Below are 16,756 nucleotides of genomic sequence, written 5' to 3'. Positions count from 1 at the left end.
GAAAAGAGGTATTTTGATTATATATGTGATATAATCGGTATGATGTATAAAATACATCTAGTGGAGGATTAATGTAAATGAGATTTACATTAAGTACCATAGAATAAAAAAAGAACTATGGTTTATATGTTTCATTAGATGAAATATTAAAACTATAGGTTATAAATATAATATGATAAGTTGGTTATCATTTATATTTATAATAATATTATTTATTAGATAATTAATATTTTTTTTAAATAACTAAATGTAGTGGTTGGTTATTGATCATGGTAACTGTGAGTTTAAAAGGAAATCAGTTTCCTATTTTGAAAAAGAAGTTTTCACAAAAGTTTTGAAAAGATTTTGAGTTTTCTCTCCAGTGAAAAGAAACTCACGGAAGTCATCAAGTAAATACAGATTTACTAAACGACGGCTGGGCTGAGTAAATGATCATGCAGGTGCTAGCTAACCAATCGTGCAGTGTTTACTTAATGATCACATAGCTTTGCTAAACGATCGTTGGCCCAAGGTAAATGGTCATGTAGAATCGACCGAGCTAAAGAATCGCATAGCTTTTGCTAGACGATTGTATAGCTTTATCTAAACGATTGGGCATCGACTTATGTAATAGGTCTTCGACTGCTCCCACTTGCCCAGTCGTGTACACGATCTATCTTTCCTCCATTCATCTGCCTCACACATGGTCCAAACAAAGCCCACCCTCTGGATTTTCACATCGAGAATACCAAGGTCGCCTTATTGGTGGTGTCAGACTCAACTCGACATCATCGAGGTTTTCTAGAGGTCGTTCGTGGTGCTTTGTAGGAGGAGTTCGTTGTGTTGCAGAGGAGTTCATGACCGAGGAGATCATTGAGGACGAGCGCGAAGTGTTCGTGCTGTGTTCATGTGATGTTGCGGTCGTGTAGATCGAGTGCTCGTGGTTGCTGTGGTTCGATCAGAGTGCGCATTGAAGTACGGAGACGTTTCCGCCTTTGTTAGTACAGTTTTTCCCTCTGTACATTTGATGTTCATGCTGTAATTTCTCTGTATTATTTGCATAACCGCTTGTATGGAAGTCGACTGTATACTAGGGCATACCCCAGTATCACTTTCTACTATAACATTTCCTAACTATGGCTTACCATACTGTATACATAATGTTTTCTTAACTGTACTAGTCCCTAGCTCAGTTACAATTCAAACTTCGAGCTATTACCTAGAACATCAGCAGATCTGGACCTTTTCGTTTTTGCCTTCTACTGACCATTTTATTCCTTATTTTTTATACTCAACGTAACCCTGGTACATTTCGAGCTCACTGTTGCTCATCTTTTTCCCATCTCTTAGGATTAATCTGACTAGGACTTCCTCTAGATTACACCTTTTCCCTGAACTGCTAGAATAGATTCATGTTTGCCACCAACCTCTGAGAAAACCTGCTAAACATTCTATCTTTAGTGAAAAGTCTATGTTTACCTGCGTGACTTCCGACTTCCCTTCTTCTTTCTTCCTATGCCACTGAAACTTTATCCTTCACTTACTGGAATCTCCGCTCTTTTGAATCTCAGCGCTTCTAAAGGTAGGGTCAGGGTTCCCGTTGTTTGTCTGTTTGCTCTGCTTGCCACTTCTACTTGACATCTTCCTTTTACTTAAGTAGTACACATGCTAAGGACTCAGGACTCAGACTTATATATAAAATTTTCCCATTTCTTCCCAAAATCTTTTGCTCTGATACCAACTTGTCACACCCCGCCCCAAATTACCCTCTTAACCTGGATGGAGTGGTGACTGCACCAGTTACCAACCCTCTTGTTGGCACTTACTGCCTATCTAACCTGTTAAATTTGCTCAAATCCTGAATACGTACATTTCATCAATATACTGAACTAATTAACTCATAACTTAACACATTTACATTACAGGGTTTCATAGCACTGTTTTACATGAATATTACAACTTAGTGAGCCCCATCTAGAATACTAGTCCCTATATGAAAAACACACGTGTATTAACTAATATAGGTCTTCAATTAAGATTCCTTCAATCTGACTCTTTGAGTGGCAGAGTAGTAGTAGAGAAGTCTTTTGGGAACTGATCGCTACCTGACAGGAAAACATTTGAAAACATGAGCTAACAGCCCAGTGAGTGACTAACGTTTAAAGCATAACGTTCATACATAAATTTGATATTAAAACTGAAAGCTTTTAAAAACATAAACTTGGCAACTATTATTCATGTCATCATCAACATCTTGGCTAGACTATGCCTTATCTATTAGTCTAGAGTGGCCCCTTTTGCTCACTCTTTATCATTCTTTACCGCATTACTACTTAACTAGGAATGAACCCTTTTTGTTCTCTTCCTAAAAACCTAATTTGCAACCTTAATTGAGAGAGAACCTTTACTCAATTCTTCAACGTCAGTCCATAGTTAGTATGGAGTGATCTCTACACTACCAATAACAACTTTCCTTACATTCGTGTGATTCTAGTTTAAGTACCATCCTACCTTAGGTACCGCTCAGATATCTTCTCTGTGTCCTTCAGTATCGAGCTACTCGAATACCTTCTCCATGTTCTTCAGTATCGAGCTATTAAAATATAAGATCAAGCTTCAGTACCTTCTCATCTAGTCCTTCAGTATTGAGCTATTCAGATCTAAGACTGAACTTCAGTACCTTCTCCTCTAGTCCTTCCATACTGAGCTACTCATACTGAACTTGCATATTCTTATCTCTTAATGACTTAGTTGCCCAAAAGCATTCTATACTAACGCATCCTCTTGTTCATTGAAAAACATAGCATAAACATAACATTAATGTGATATGCATTGCCTGGTAACTATTTGAGAATAGTTGTAATAAATAGCTTTTAGTAAACATGCATTGCTAGATATTCATAAGTATTAGCAATTTAATTAAAACATGTAAAGCATTTAGAGTCACTCACAGCTCGTCAGGGCTCTTAACGGTTTATATGCCTCTCCTAGCTCCTATTGGCTTGAAAGGACATAATTCCCAATTAGAGTCCTTAGAATTCTGGTCAAAATGCTTCAGATAGCTCGCTTACTAATGAAACTTTCACCAACAAAACAACATTACTAGTAAGATGATCATCATGAGAGAGATCGTCCTCATGAGCGAGATCATCCTCATAAGCGAGATTTACCACTTCTAGCAGGATTTGTGACTTTCTAGCGAGATTTATGACTTTCTAGCGAGATTTGCGACTTCCCAGCAAGATTTGTCACTTCCAGCAAGATTCAGCGCAAAACCAGCGAGATTTTCATCTTTAATGAAATCCAGCTCTTCTTTAACTCATTCTCGCTCTCGCTCATTTTATTATCTCGCTCTTACTTTCACTCACAATGGTGAGCTGCTTGCTTAATCTTCCCAAGCAGCTGCCTGCTTACGCACCGATTTCTTATTTCAACTTCAGAAATTCATAATTCAAAATCCAGAACTCTTTTTAAGAAACTTCCTTCTACAAACATGTTTAGAATTGAGTTTATTTTAAATTCTCGGCCCCAAAGTCCTTGTAATTTGGCTTAGAGCTTCCAATATTCACTCCGGGCTCTAATTAATCTGAGAATCTGTCCCTTCTACAAGTTCTTCACTTTTTTTCCTTCTCCGTGTAAGATCTTTCTCTGGCAAAACAACCTAAAAATGAGATTCTCCCAGATTTTAAATGACACCGATCTCACTTAATTTGCTAAAGTCATTTTTCAAAACCGAGCTTCTGAAGTTCCTATCCCTTTTATACTTCCTGTTGCCTCCCCTGTTCAATGGTCAAACCGCCACCTCATCCAGCAGTTAGTGCTTCCGGTCAATTCCAATTAGTGAGTTTCTTCAACTAATTTGTTTTTCCTTCCCTTCCTTCATAACCCTCGTTAGGCCTTCGCCTCATAACATAAATTTAGTGTGCATCGAGTTTCAATGCCTTGCTTACATCACATACTCCATCGTCTAACGCCCAACACCTATCGTCTACCGCCTAGCGCCTATCGTCTACCACCCAGCACCTATCGTCTAGCACTCAACGTCTATCGTCTAGCACCCAACGTCTATTGTCTAGCGCTTGTCGTGCAGCTCATCGTCTAGCACTGATGCCGATCGTGCAATGCCAACGTCCCATCGCTTAACGCTACGTTTAGCTCTATCACTTAGCAAGATCCTTGGTATCATCTAGCACCGGGCTTTATGCTTGATGGCCTATCGCATCGTTGAGCTCCGCGCAATACTACACGATGGCCTACCGCATCGCTTAGCTCTCCGTGCATTTATTATATGATCACCCAGCGTCCGCCTACACAATCGCCTACCTCATCATGTAGTGTCGTTCACTTACTAGACGATCGCATACACAATCATATAGCACCGCCCATCTGTTACACGATCGTCCAGTGCCTTTGCTCGCAAACACTTGAGGCTGCCGCAAGCCTTATCAATGCAACATGCCTTTCAACTCATGTATTCACCCTTAGTACCAATGTATAGTTTATCGTTGCCTTCAACACTTAACCTCTACAAGCCTTGGTTGCTACAACGCAACCCCATGCATCCACACTTCTCCATCAATGCATGTCTACACTTTGCTTCCATACTTAGCCAATTTTCACTTGTTATATTATCTAAAACTCACCCTTGACTAAGTATTTCTAACACTTAAAATTTTCTTCCTCCATCTGCCTACTTTCTTTACCTCCTTTCATAATTTTACTTAACACGCTTGTTACTCACTTATGTAGGAAAAATGGAGTACGGGGTCTATACTTCTTTAGCAATTTACAATAAATTTAACAACTACAGAGTGGGTCGTATCCGATAGTGTTACTAGTATAAGGTACCTAGCCTTATTCGTATACTATAGACCATTTTTGCTATTGAGAATCTCTTCCAATCTATCCAATTGCATCCACTCTTATGTCTCCACCTAAAGTTCATGTATTCATATAATGATCATGGATCTTTATTTTATTGGATTTAGTCTTTACAAGTGCAATTCACATATTCAACAACAGTTTTATTGAATAAACGTCAATAACATCTTTATTGATAATAGAATATGTTTAACATTACAAATTGTGGAGTTTTAGGACATACAACCCAATAATGTTGAGTATAGAATCATAAGCAATGACGGGGGTTCTGTATAGAGGAAATTGTTGGCGTCTTAATTTTCCACTTTACCTCTAATCGATTCATTTGAAAACTAAAAATAGCTGTCTTCCTCAAAATAACCGCTCTTCCTAATTTTCTTGACGTATTTAACGTTTCAATGCAGATTTTATCATTAATTTATATTATTATGTTTAATCACTTCTCGAGTTAATCTCAATTGAATTAAATATCTAGATTTTTTTTATCAAATTTATATTTTAAATATCCACACATTATTAAATTTCATTTATCTAATCAAATTTTAAATTTATTCAAATGTTTGAATTATTTTTCATTTTTTTATACATTTTCTTAATAAATTAATTGGATTTTTTTTCATATTTTTGAAGTTTTAAATTATTTTGTATATGTTATTAGATTCAATTATACATATTTCATATTTAATCACTATTGTAGTTAACATTTTGATAATACCTAAATTACCCTTAGTTAGTTTATATGTATGGAATATTAAATACAGTGTATGTATAGAGCTTTATTAATAATTAAGATATAAATACAATGTAAGTGAAGAGCTTGATTAATAACCGGAATATAAATACAATGTAATTGCAGAGCTTGATTAATCACCAAATTAATCATATTATAATCTAATATATCCAATTTCAAAATTGAAAATGAGTATCATTCCGTAATTTTCGCCCTCTTTTGGAATTTGAATTTATTTTTAATATTCAAATTAGATTTTAATTACTACTTCACGAATTGATTTAAAATAAACCAATATGTTCCTTATTTTTCTCCCCTAACTGATTCAAATTACCTTTCTGTTTTTATTTGATTTAACCACTTTCCGAAAATATTCAAAATTAATCAATATTAAATTTGTTTATCACCATTATGAGTTTAATATATATTATATCTTCTAATTCTATATTTTTCTATTTTTTATTATTTTAAATTTGGATTAAATTTTTTTATCCTAATTAAGATTTACTTATTATTTTATACATATTATTATTTAACAAACTGTATATTTCATTTAAATTTTATCATTTTTTGTACATTTTTAATCACCATTTATTCATTATCATCTTACTATATTATTATACCATTAATTTGTCTTTTTGACAAATAAATAAGAATTCACTTTTGCAATCTTGTTGTTTTTATTATGCCTCTACAACGAGTAAGACTTCTTCCATAGTTGTTGTTGGTGGAGTTATAAATAAAGTGTAATTGTTGAAGTGTAAATGAAAAATGAAATTATGAATACGTTATGATTGTAAATAAATGAACTCCCTTCCTAATTTTTTTCTCCCCGAATTATATTTGAATTTATATTTTATTATCAAATTAGATTTTACCTAACTACCTATCAAATTAATCACAACAAAAACTTCGTGAGTTTTCTTTCCAATTTATATTTGAATTTGTTTTTTATTATCAAATTTGATTTTGTCAAACTAACTCTCGATTTGTTTAAATGTTTGTAATAAATTCAATTGTATCTAAGTATTTTTCATTGTTTTATACATCTTGTTATCAAATTAATTTGATTTTTTTTTTTCATATTTTCAATGTTTTCAATTTTTCATATAAAAATACGTAAAAATGGCTTGTTGTACTTATAAAGAAACATATAAATTGGAATTTAACTTTAAATGTTTGAAATATGTACATGTATAATATATATATATATATATATATATATGTATACATACATACATATGTACATATATATATCTAGATATATATATATATGTATATTGTTCAGTTTATTATTAATATTAATATTATTATTATTATGGTCATTATTATGGTCGTTATTATCATCATCATCATCATCATCATCATCATCATCATCATCATCATTATTGTTATTAAAAAAAGATAACATAAAATTCTAAATCTCATCTTCTTCATCTTCTTCACCTAGTTGCCCCCAAAAACTCTTTTTCTCTTTCTCAATCTCATGTCTGAGATTGTTGGTTCAGCAACATTTTCTTAAATTCATCGTCTTGGCTAGCTTTTGACGACCACCCTCACCAGGTCATTGACCTTTTCTGCTCACACACATGTTTCCTGCTTTTGTTTCTACTTTGAACATCGTTTTCAACAATGACGTTTAAGTATTGATAGTGTTTAAAGTTGGCTTTCAAGGTCCTATGAGCAAAATGATCTATTGAAATGAAGACGATGAAACTCCCTACATGTTAAACGCAATCATATTCCCAATTGTCACATCCTCTTGAAGTTGCAATTCCTTCAAATATTCATTTTCCAACAATTTCACTGGTGCAATCAACTTTGTTCTTTCTCACCTTTGAGGAAGTCCATCATTGTAGACATCCATAAATTTTTAATAACGCCCACTGCCTGGTTGTTATCTTCTATCGCATACACACGTTCTATGGGCAGCTAGAAGCATTAAGGACCATATTTGGTGATTTTTAATTTTTGTTTCTAGAATGTTTAGATATTGTGTATTTGTAGTTTTGGAACGTTTAGGTATAGTGTATTTGTGGTATTCGAGTTATTTTTGAAGCAGTGTATCTTTGCATTCTCGTTTGTATTTAATTTTTTTTGTTTTAGGGTAGTTTTGTCATTTAATAATTAGTATTTTCTATTATATAAATTCATTTTGCTGTTATTATAATTTTAAAACCTTTTTGCCATTTTTTCAAATAAAACTTTAAAATTTGCTATTTCTCTAGTCAGCCTAAATTCCAAATATAATCAATGAGATCCAATCCCTAAATTATGTTTGATTTATTATGTTTTAAGAGCTCCCTATTTGAAAATAAACGGTCAAAAATAGAGAAATAAAAATGTTAATGACAATGGTAAATCAATAAAAGAAAAGTGAAAAGAAATGAGACAAAACGAAGAAAAGCAAAATTATTACTAAAGTATTATAAATATTCTAGAAAATAGATGCCCATTAGATGCTCATGCTTAGTGTCCATTGACCATGTGTCATGTCCCCATTTTTCCAAAGTGTTATCCATGTGTCTTATAAATACTCCTTATTAGTATCCATGTAATCTACCTTCTACTTGCCAAATTACCTATAAATAGTGGCATTTTGTGAGTTTTGAAAGGCATACACATGAGAAAATTTTCGAAAAGTTTGGAGAAAGTGGAGAAATCTATAATTTGTTATTTTATTTACTTTTGTTATTTATTTATTTTATATATCTATGTATATTATGGTTAATTTATTTTAATATTATATTTTATTGGCATCCGTGTTTCCATTGTGCTCCTCAAATTCACAACTCGTTATCGACACGAGCTTCTATTATTTTTCCCACTAAAGGTAGGTCCTAAAGTGTTGTCATGACAAATCTCATAAAATTAGAATTTACCATCTTTGATATTAACGACAATAGTTATTTGTCATGGGTTCTTGATGCCAAAATTCACTTGGATACTATGAATCTTGGAGAGACTATTAAAGAAGGAAATACAACATCCAATCAGGACAAAGCAAAAATTATGATTTTCCTTCATCATCATCTCCACAAGGGATTGAAAATAGAGTATCTTCCAATAAATGATCCTCGTATCTTGTGGAAAATTTTGAAAGAGAGGTGATCATAAAAAAACAGTTATTCTTCTTAAAACTCGTTTATGAGTGGATGCAGTTGAGACTACAGGATTTCAAATCAATAAGTGATTATAACTCCGCATTATTTAAAATAAGTTCGAAATTGTAATTATGCAGAGAGAAAATTACTAATGCTGATATGTTAGAGAAAACATCTTCCACATTTCATGTTTCGAATATGTTTCTGTAACTACAATATCGAGAGAAATGTTTTAAACAATATTTTGAATTAATTTCATTTCTTGTCATAGCCAAATAAAATAACAAGTTATTGATAAAAAATTGTAACTCTCGACCAACTGGAAGGACACCATTCCCTGGAGTGAATGTTGTGAATTTTAATAATAATTGCGGTCGAGGTCGTGATCGTGACAGAGGAAGAAATAATTATTATTTTCATGGTCATTCTAATCATCCAAATTTCAAAATAACCACACAATCACAAAGGAAAAGCCCCACAAGATAAGAGTTCAAAAAGTGTTGAAAATAAATGCTTTCAATGCAAAATGGTTGGACATTAGTCACGTACCTATTGTACGTCAAAACACTTAGTTGTTCTCCATCAGGCCTCATTGAAAGAAAAGGAAAAAAATGTAAAAGCAAATTTTGCATACCAGGATAGTGAAATATTTGACCCATTCTATAATGAAAATTTTGGATGTGGCAAATTTCTTTGAATCTCCTAAAGAGAAAATTGCTAAAATTGATGGAACATCAAGTGTTTCATTTGACTTTGAAAATATCTATATTTGAATCTCCTAAAGAGAAAATTGCTAAAATTGATGGAACATCAAGTGTTTCATTTGACTTTGAAAATAGCTAGATTTAATGTTTTTTTTCTTCTCTTAGTAAATGTTAACCTTTGTATGTTCTAAATGTTGTTTTTTTTATTGTAATTATTTTCTTTTAATAAAGAAACTTGAATCATTTTCATATATTGGGTGATTAAAAAATGAGTAAAGAAATTCTATGTCTGGCAGACAATGCAACTGCACATACAATACTATAATTATAAAATATTTTTTCAAACTGACAACGCTGGAAGCAAAAGTCAATATGATATCAAGTTCTGCAAACCTGATTGAAAGATTTGGATAAGTAAATATTATTTTAACTAGATAAATAAAATTTACAATTGACAATGCATTATTTTTTAGTCAATCAAAGAGAAATCTACTTAGTTTTAAAGATATACGTTCCAATGGTTATCAGATTAAGACTGATAATAAGAATAATGTGGAATATCTATATATCATATCTACTGTTTCAAATGAAAAATGTATACTAGAAGACTTTATCTTCTGGATTATATTATACTCATATACGAATAATTGAAACATATACAATAATGAACCTAAAGTTCATGAATCCAAACATATTTACAATTTGACATGACCAATTAGGTCATCCAAGATCTATAGTGATGAGAAGAATTATTGATAATTCAAATGGACAATCATTGAAGAGCCAGAAGATTCTTCAATCTATAAATTATCATGTGATGCTTACTCTCAAGGAAAATTGATAATTAGACCATCACCAATTAAAGTGGGGATTGAATCACCTGCATTTTTAGAACAAATTCTTAGTGATATACGTGGACCTATTAACCTATCAAGTGGACTATTTAGATATCTTATGGTATTAATAGATGGTCACATGTGTGCTTATTATCAAGTTGAAATATTGTATTTGTAGGATTACTTGCTCAAATAATTAAATTTAGAGCATAATTTCTTTATTATACAATTAAGACCATTCGTCTTCATAATATTGGTAAATTTACATCCTAAGCTTTTGATAATTATTATATGTTAAATTTGGATAAGTGTTGAGCATCCAGTAGCTCATGTCCATACATAAAATTATTTAGCAGAATCATTCATAAAACGTTTGCAGTTAATTACTAGACCATTGATTATGAGAGCTAAGCTTCCTACATCTGTATGAGGACATGTTATTTTGCATGTAGCATCACTTGTATGCATTAGGCCAATAACTTATCATAAGTACTTATCATTACAATTGCATATCCAGGAATAGTCTCTAAAAAAGGGTTCGTGAGGAGGCCGCTGCTTCGCCTAGGGTTCGTGAGGGTCGTCGCCGTTTCGTCCAGGTTTCGCCGAGGGGTCGCCACTGCTGACACTACGGGTAGGGAGCCATCGCTGATCGTTTCTGGATCCTGGTTGGTTCGACAGAAGCTGGTGGTGCGTTTGCCGGTCATCGAGGTTTCTGCTCGTAGATGCGTTCAATGGCCGCCATCGACTGACTGGTAAGCCCACAACTTGTTATTTTTGTGCGCAACTGGTAGAGATGTTCTGTTGATTAGTGGATTCGTGGTCGACTGGTGAGGCTGGGTTCTGTTGGTTAGCAGACGGTGATCTTATTATGGTGTGGGTTTAACACGGTGAGAGTTAGTGATGATGGTGCGTAAGCGGTCGCCTCTAAGACTAAAGGAGAAGAATGGAGGACGATTTGCTCGTCAACCTTTTCGTCTGCTTAGACTGGAGATCGATGTGGGAGTGGGTGCTCGTTCTACGGAGGTAAAGGATTTTGGGTTGTCTGACGGTTGCCATGAGGAAGGTGAAAGGTCTGGTATGAGGAGTGTTGGGTTGAAGAAGGGAATTCGAGTTGTGAGGGTTGAACTGGGTGGGCTGGGTATTGGGTTAGTTGATGGGCAGGAAGTGAAAAGGGTGTTTGGGAGCCTTGAGGTTGTTAGGGCCCGGATGTAAACCGGGTTGTGAGGGGTGTTGAGGTGGTCCTTGAGGGAGCTGGTTTGAGTGTGCCTGATGGGAGTAGGCTGAGGCTGAATGAAGAGAGTGGTATGGTGCAGGGGGGCTGGGGAAAGGGTTGATAGGTGTGGGGGTTGTGGTGGGTGGGCCACGTGGTGCTAAGCCAGAGTTAGAAGGCTCGGGGGTGCAGAAGTCAGACAGTGAGGAGGTTTCGCAGGTTGGGTGTCGTGGAAGTGAGAGGCGATCAATGGACACTCAGGTTCTTTGTGAGTGGGAGGAGCCAGTTCCTAAAACCAATTTAGCTAGGGGGTTTGGTCCAAAGGTGGTTCGGTTGGAGGAGGGGTGTGGTTCTGGGGGTTCTGGATGTGGCGTGAAAGGGGGAAATTTGTGGGCAAGCCTTTTTGGGTCTAAGTTGAGGGGTAATTTTGAGTTCATTCCTCCATTGGTTGAAAATGATAAAGTTATTATTGAACCTTGTGAGGAAATTATTGATGAGGGTGTCTGTATGTAGGAGAAATATCTGGTTGGTCAGTTTATAGATGCCAAACTCCCGTATTCTGTTATTTATCGTCTTATTCAGAGAATTTGGGGACGCGTAGAGATGCCAACTATTACCTTGTTGGATATTGTTTTGATTATCTTTAAATTTCGAAAGGTAGAGTCACGGGATTAGATGCTGGAGAATGGTCCGTGGTACTTGGGTGGCAAGCCCATTTTATTACGACAGTGGTCTCCAAGTATTGTTCTTGAAACCTTTGTTTTTTATTCTGTTCCTATCTAGATTAAACTAGAGCGTGTTCCCCTGGAGTTGTGGACGGATAGGGGTTTAGTAGTGTTAGCTAGTGCCGTGGGTAAACCTGTCTCTTTTGATGTTGCAACAAGAGAGCGGCGACGATTATCATATGCGAGGGTTTGTGTTCAGGTGGATGGTGATTCGTTAATGCCTCCTTCAGTCACTGTTAGAATACGGGGTCAAGAGTTTATTATTCGAGTTGTGTATGAGTAGAAACCTCGTAGGTGTTCTTGCTGTGGTTCTTTTGGGCATAATGGGGCGGTGTTTGAGCAACAGGGTGTGGAGAAGGGTCAGGAGTTGTGTATTATGGCAGTCAATGAGAGGTGTTCGGAGAAGAATAGGGGAATTGGGAGTGTGGGAAGGGGCAAGACTTGGGTATGGGTGCAAGGGGAGCTGGGCCAGTGGATGAGATTAAGAACGCAGGGAGGGCTAAAGAGTTTACTATGGTTAGTCGGCGTAGGCGTGATAGAAGAGGTATAAGGCATAGGGGTGATAGTGGGTCACCGGGTATAGCACCCTTAAAGAGCAGAATAGTTTATGGGTCCCCTGGAATAACGGGGTTTGTAAAGCATGTTGATGATCGTAATCAGTTTGATGTTTTGTGTGATAAGGGGGGAGACTCCTTGGCTTTGGCAGTAGTGCAAGCAGATCCTGATCCGTTGTTTGTTATGGATGGGATGTGCGGGAGTTTGGGCAAAGGCCTAGTGAAAAGTGGTAGGTGTGATCTATTGCAAGATTCATGATTTGGTGTTCCTAGAATGTTAGAGGGTTGAATGACCCTGTCAAGTATAGAGTGGTGGCAGACTTTCTAGATTCCTCATCTGTTACTTTCTATTGTTTGTTTGAGACGAGGGTTCGTCGTGAGAATTTTGGTATGGTGATGGGTAGAATTGGTGATGCTTGGAGTTGTGTGTGTAGTTATAGTGTGCAGGGAGTTGGGAGGATCTGGGTGATGTGGCGGAAGAGTGTCTATGATTTTTCCATTGACGTCAGTGGGGATCAATTCATTTCTAGAACCTTAGTGGATATTGTATCTAGTGCTAAGGTACATATTGGTGTTGTATATGCTTCTAATCACATGAGTGAAAGGAGGAACTTGTGGTCTCAGTTGATTGATGTGTGTGCCTCATGGCAGTTTCCTGGAGTTGTTTTGGGGGATTTTAATGCTATTCGTAATAGCTCGGAGAATTTTGGTGGTTGCTCTAGCTTGAGGGAGATGGAGGAATTTGATTGGGTGTTATTGGAGGCGAACATGGTTGAGTTAGGTGTGACAGGTAACAGGTTTACCTGGACTAGTAAACTTCAGGGGAATGGTATTTTGCGCCATTTGGATCGATGCTTGTCCAATGAGGCATGAAAGGTAGCTTTTCTGTATTTGGAGGTTAGAGTTGGTTAGTGGGGGATTTCTAATCATAGCCCTCTTCTAGTTTCTACAGAGGAGATGAGGAGCAGACCGTCCCCTATGTTTCGTTATTTTTCTCATTGGGCAGAGGCAGAGGGTTTTCTTGATACTATCAGGTCCGTGTGGAGAAGGTCTGATGATGTGTCTCCTATGGTTAGTTTTGTGCGTAATTTGAAGGTAGTGAAGCGGGTTTTTCGTGCTTCGTTTGGTAGGCGTATCTCTGTGTTAGCTGATGAGGTACAGCTGGCTAGGCAAGTTATGGAGACTGCTCTGGTTGCGATAGAAAGGAATCCAGATTCAAAGTCGGTGTGTGTAGAGGCGGCTCGGGCCACTGAGGTGTTTTGGTCAGTGGCGAGATTGAAGGAGGTATCGCTCCGGCAGAAGGCTAGAGTCAGGTGGCTGGAGTTAGGTGATATGAACACAGCTTTTTTCCATCGCTATGTCCATTCTCGTCGTAGCTACAGTGGTTTGTTTACGGTCGAGGATGCAGGGGGGACTCGCCAGATGGTGCATCACAGGGTGGCAGGGGTGGCGATAGATTTCTTTTGGGGTTGCTTAGGGGCTCAGCATGTGAGGTATAGGGATCTTACTGCCCGAATTGGGGATATTGTGTAGTTTAGTGGCTTGAGAAGGGGGTGGAGGCCTTGGTCGGCCAATGAGTCGGGGGGAGATTCAGAAGGCTTTATGTTCGATGAAGTCTGGGAAGGCTCCTGGGCCTGATGGGTTTTCAGTGGATTTTTATAGAGTTGCTTGGAGTGTGGTTGGAGATGATTTATGTGATGCTGTGCTAATTTTTTTTAGACATGTTACCTGCCTGGTGGAGTTAATTCTACTGCTATTACTCTCATCCCTAAGAGGCGGGAAGTTGAATGTATGGAGGAGTTTCATCCTATTTCATGTTGCAATTTATGTATAAGTGTATCTCGAGGATCTTAGCTGAGAGATTGTGGTTGTGGTTGCCTGATTTCATCAGTGGTAATCAGTCTGCGTTTATTCCGGGTAGGTCGATTTTCGATAACATTTTATTGTGTCAGGAGCTTGTGGGGAACTACAAGAAGGACCGAGGGAAGCCACATTATGTGCTAAAGGTAGACCTTCAGAAGGCTTACCATTCGGTGAATTGGGATTTTCTGTTTAGTGTGTTGTTGGCTATAGGTACGCCCATTCAGTTTGTTAGTTGGGTGAGGGCTTGTGTTACTTCACCTAAGTTCTCTGTGATGATTAATGGTTCCCTTGAAGGATTTTTTCCTGGTAGGAAGAGGTTGAGGCAGAGGGACCCGCTATCTCCTTTTTTGTTTGTGATGGTGATGGAGGTCTTGTCTAGGTTATTGAATAAACCTCTGTGTGGTTTAATTTCCATGATTGGTGTGAGCATTTGGGCCTAACTCATTTGGTTTTTGCAGACATTTAATGATTTTATGTGCAGCTGAGAGAGATTCTTTGGAGTTTGTGAGGCAGGTATTGACAGAGTTTGCAGAGCTTTTTGGGTTAGTTGCAAATGTTGGGAAGAGTTCCATGTTTGTTGCGAGTATGGAGTCGGGGGAGGCGAAGGAACTAGCTGCATATATGAGTATCTCTCTTGGTTCGTTGCTTGTTAGGTATCTGCGTTTACCTTTATTAGCAAGTCGGTTGAGGGCTGTAGATTGTGCGCCTTTGATACAAAGGATTACAGCTCGTATTAGAAGTTGGGTAGCGAGGTCCCTCTCCTTTGCTGGGAGGTTGAAGCTTGTTAGGTCTGTTTTACAGTCCTTTCAGATTTTTTGGTGTAGAATCTTCGTGTTGCCTGCGTGTGTAACTCATGAGGTTGATCGTCTGTTACGTAGTTATTTATGGAAGGGTAGTGTGGTGAGTCGGGGTGGTGCATGGGTGGCGTAGGATGAGGTGTGCTTGCCGTTGGGAGAGGGGGGTTGGGTGTGAAGCATGTGGCCTCTTGGAACCAGGCTGTTATTATGAAGCTGCTCTGGCTTATCTTAATTCAGTCGGGGTAACTTTGGGTAGTGTGGGTGGAGGCGTATGTTTTGTGTGGGCGGTCGTTGTGGGCTATTCAGAGTGAGGTTGAGAGGTCTTGGTGCTTGAGGGCTATCTTGCGAAGTAGAGATAGATTCAAACATCTAGTTCGCTTGATGATTGACGATGGACAGTCTTCTTTTGTTTGGTGGGATCCCTGGCTACCGGGAGGCGCGATTTTGGAATCATATGAGTCTACGATGGTTTATGATGCAAGGAGTAATTTGAAAGCGCGATTGTCGGAGTTCATGGATAGTGAGAGAGGTTGGAGGTGGCCTATAGTGTCTTGGGAGCTGCTTGAGATCTGGGGTTTTATCCAGGCAGTGGGACCTAGGGTGAGGGGAGAGGATTATTGGGTTTGGGTGTCGGATGCTAGTGGTCGATTTTCTATCGCTAGTGCTTGGGAGAGTATACGTCCTCGTCGCCCTTGGGTGTCGTGGGCTGGTATTTTATGGGTGGGGGGTGGTATTCCGTGTCACTTCTTTTGTGCGTGGTTAGCAGTGAGGGATAGGTTGGGTACGAGAGATTGGTTGAGGAGTTGGAGTGTGTTGTCAGAGGGGGGGTGTCTTCTGTGTGGGGGAGGTGTGGAGTCGCGGAATCATTTATTTTTTTAGTGTGATTTTGGGAGAGAGGTGTTGTCTAGTGTGTTGCGTCAGTTGGGTTCGACGCATCGGGTGGCTGGTTAGGATGTAGAGTTGAGTTGGTTATGCCGAATGGGGTGGGGTAAGGGGGTACGTAGTAAGTTATTCCGTGTTTTCTGGTGTGCTTCCATATACTACATTTGGCAGGAGCGTAATTGGCGGTTGCATGGAGGTTGACCAAGGTCGGTGCCTACTTTGGTTAACCTTATGGTCTCTACGGTTCGTGCTCGTGCTACTTCCTGGCGGGTTGACCTTCTTGGTCTTATCTAGTGTGTGTACGGATGTTTTTTTCTTTTTGAACTTCACGTTGTTCTCTGTTTTGTTGTAGCCCCTAGTTTGTGGGGTTTTGGGTTCTTTTCTCTATCTTTCACCTTGGGTTCTTATCCTGTTGGCTTTGTTTTGGTTTTGTTTCCCTGTCTTTGCTTGTGCTTTGTTGCTTTGATGTCTTGATTCGGGCTGTGGGATCC

General features: G+C 37.7%; 1 protein-coding gene across 1 annotated transcript; it reads left to right on the top strand.

The window, feature by feature from the left end:
• The first annotated feature begins 14,296 nt into the window (after nt 1-14,296).
• Nucleotides 14,297-16,444, top strand: LOC150037434 (uncharacterized). The gene is made up of 5 exons (XM_090311999.1): nt 14,297-14,425; nt 14,676-14,796; nt 15,068-15,451; nt 15,640-16,092; nt 16,437-16,444. Exons 1-5 carry the CDS (start codon nt 14,297-14,299, stop codon nt 16,442-16,444), a joined length of 1,095 nt encoding a protein of 364 aa, XP_090168125.1.
• Nucleotides 16,445-16,756: the final 312 nt, after the last annotated feature.

Source organism: Benincasa hispida, chromosome 3 (assembly GCF_027475165.1).
Source record: "Benincasa hispida cultivar pf3 chromosome 3, pf3_genome.v1.1, whole genome shotgun sequence".
Lineage (NCBI taxonomy): Eukaryota > Viridiplantae > Streptophyta > Magnoliopsida > Cucurbitales > Cucurbitaceae > Benincasa > Benincasa hispida.
This window is presented reverse-complemented; position numbering and strand designations above follow the sequence as displayed.

Bases quoted from the DNA above. Each gene is read 5' to 3' on its own strand.
- LOC150037434 (XM_090311999.1), top strand. From the start codon at position 14,297: ATGAGTCGGGGGGAGATTCAGAAGGCTTTATGTTCGATGAAGTCTGGG. The intron at 14,797-15,067 runs GTACGCCCATTC...TTTTATGTGCAG, and splicing joins TAGTGTGTTGTTGGCTATAG to CTGAGAGAGATTCTTTGGAG. The intron at 15,452-15,639 runs GTCTGTTACGTA...AACTTTGGGTAG, and splicing joins TGTAACTCATGAGGTTGATC to TGTGGGTGGAGGCGTATGTT.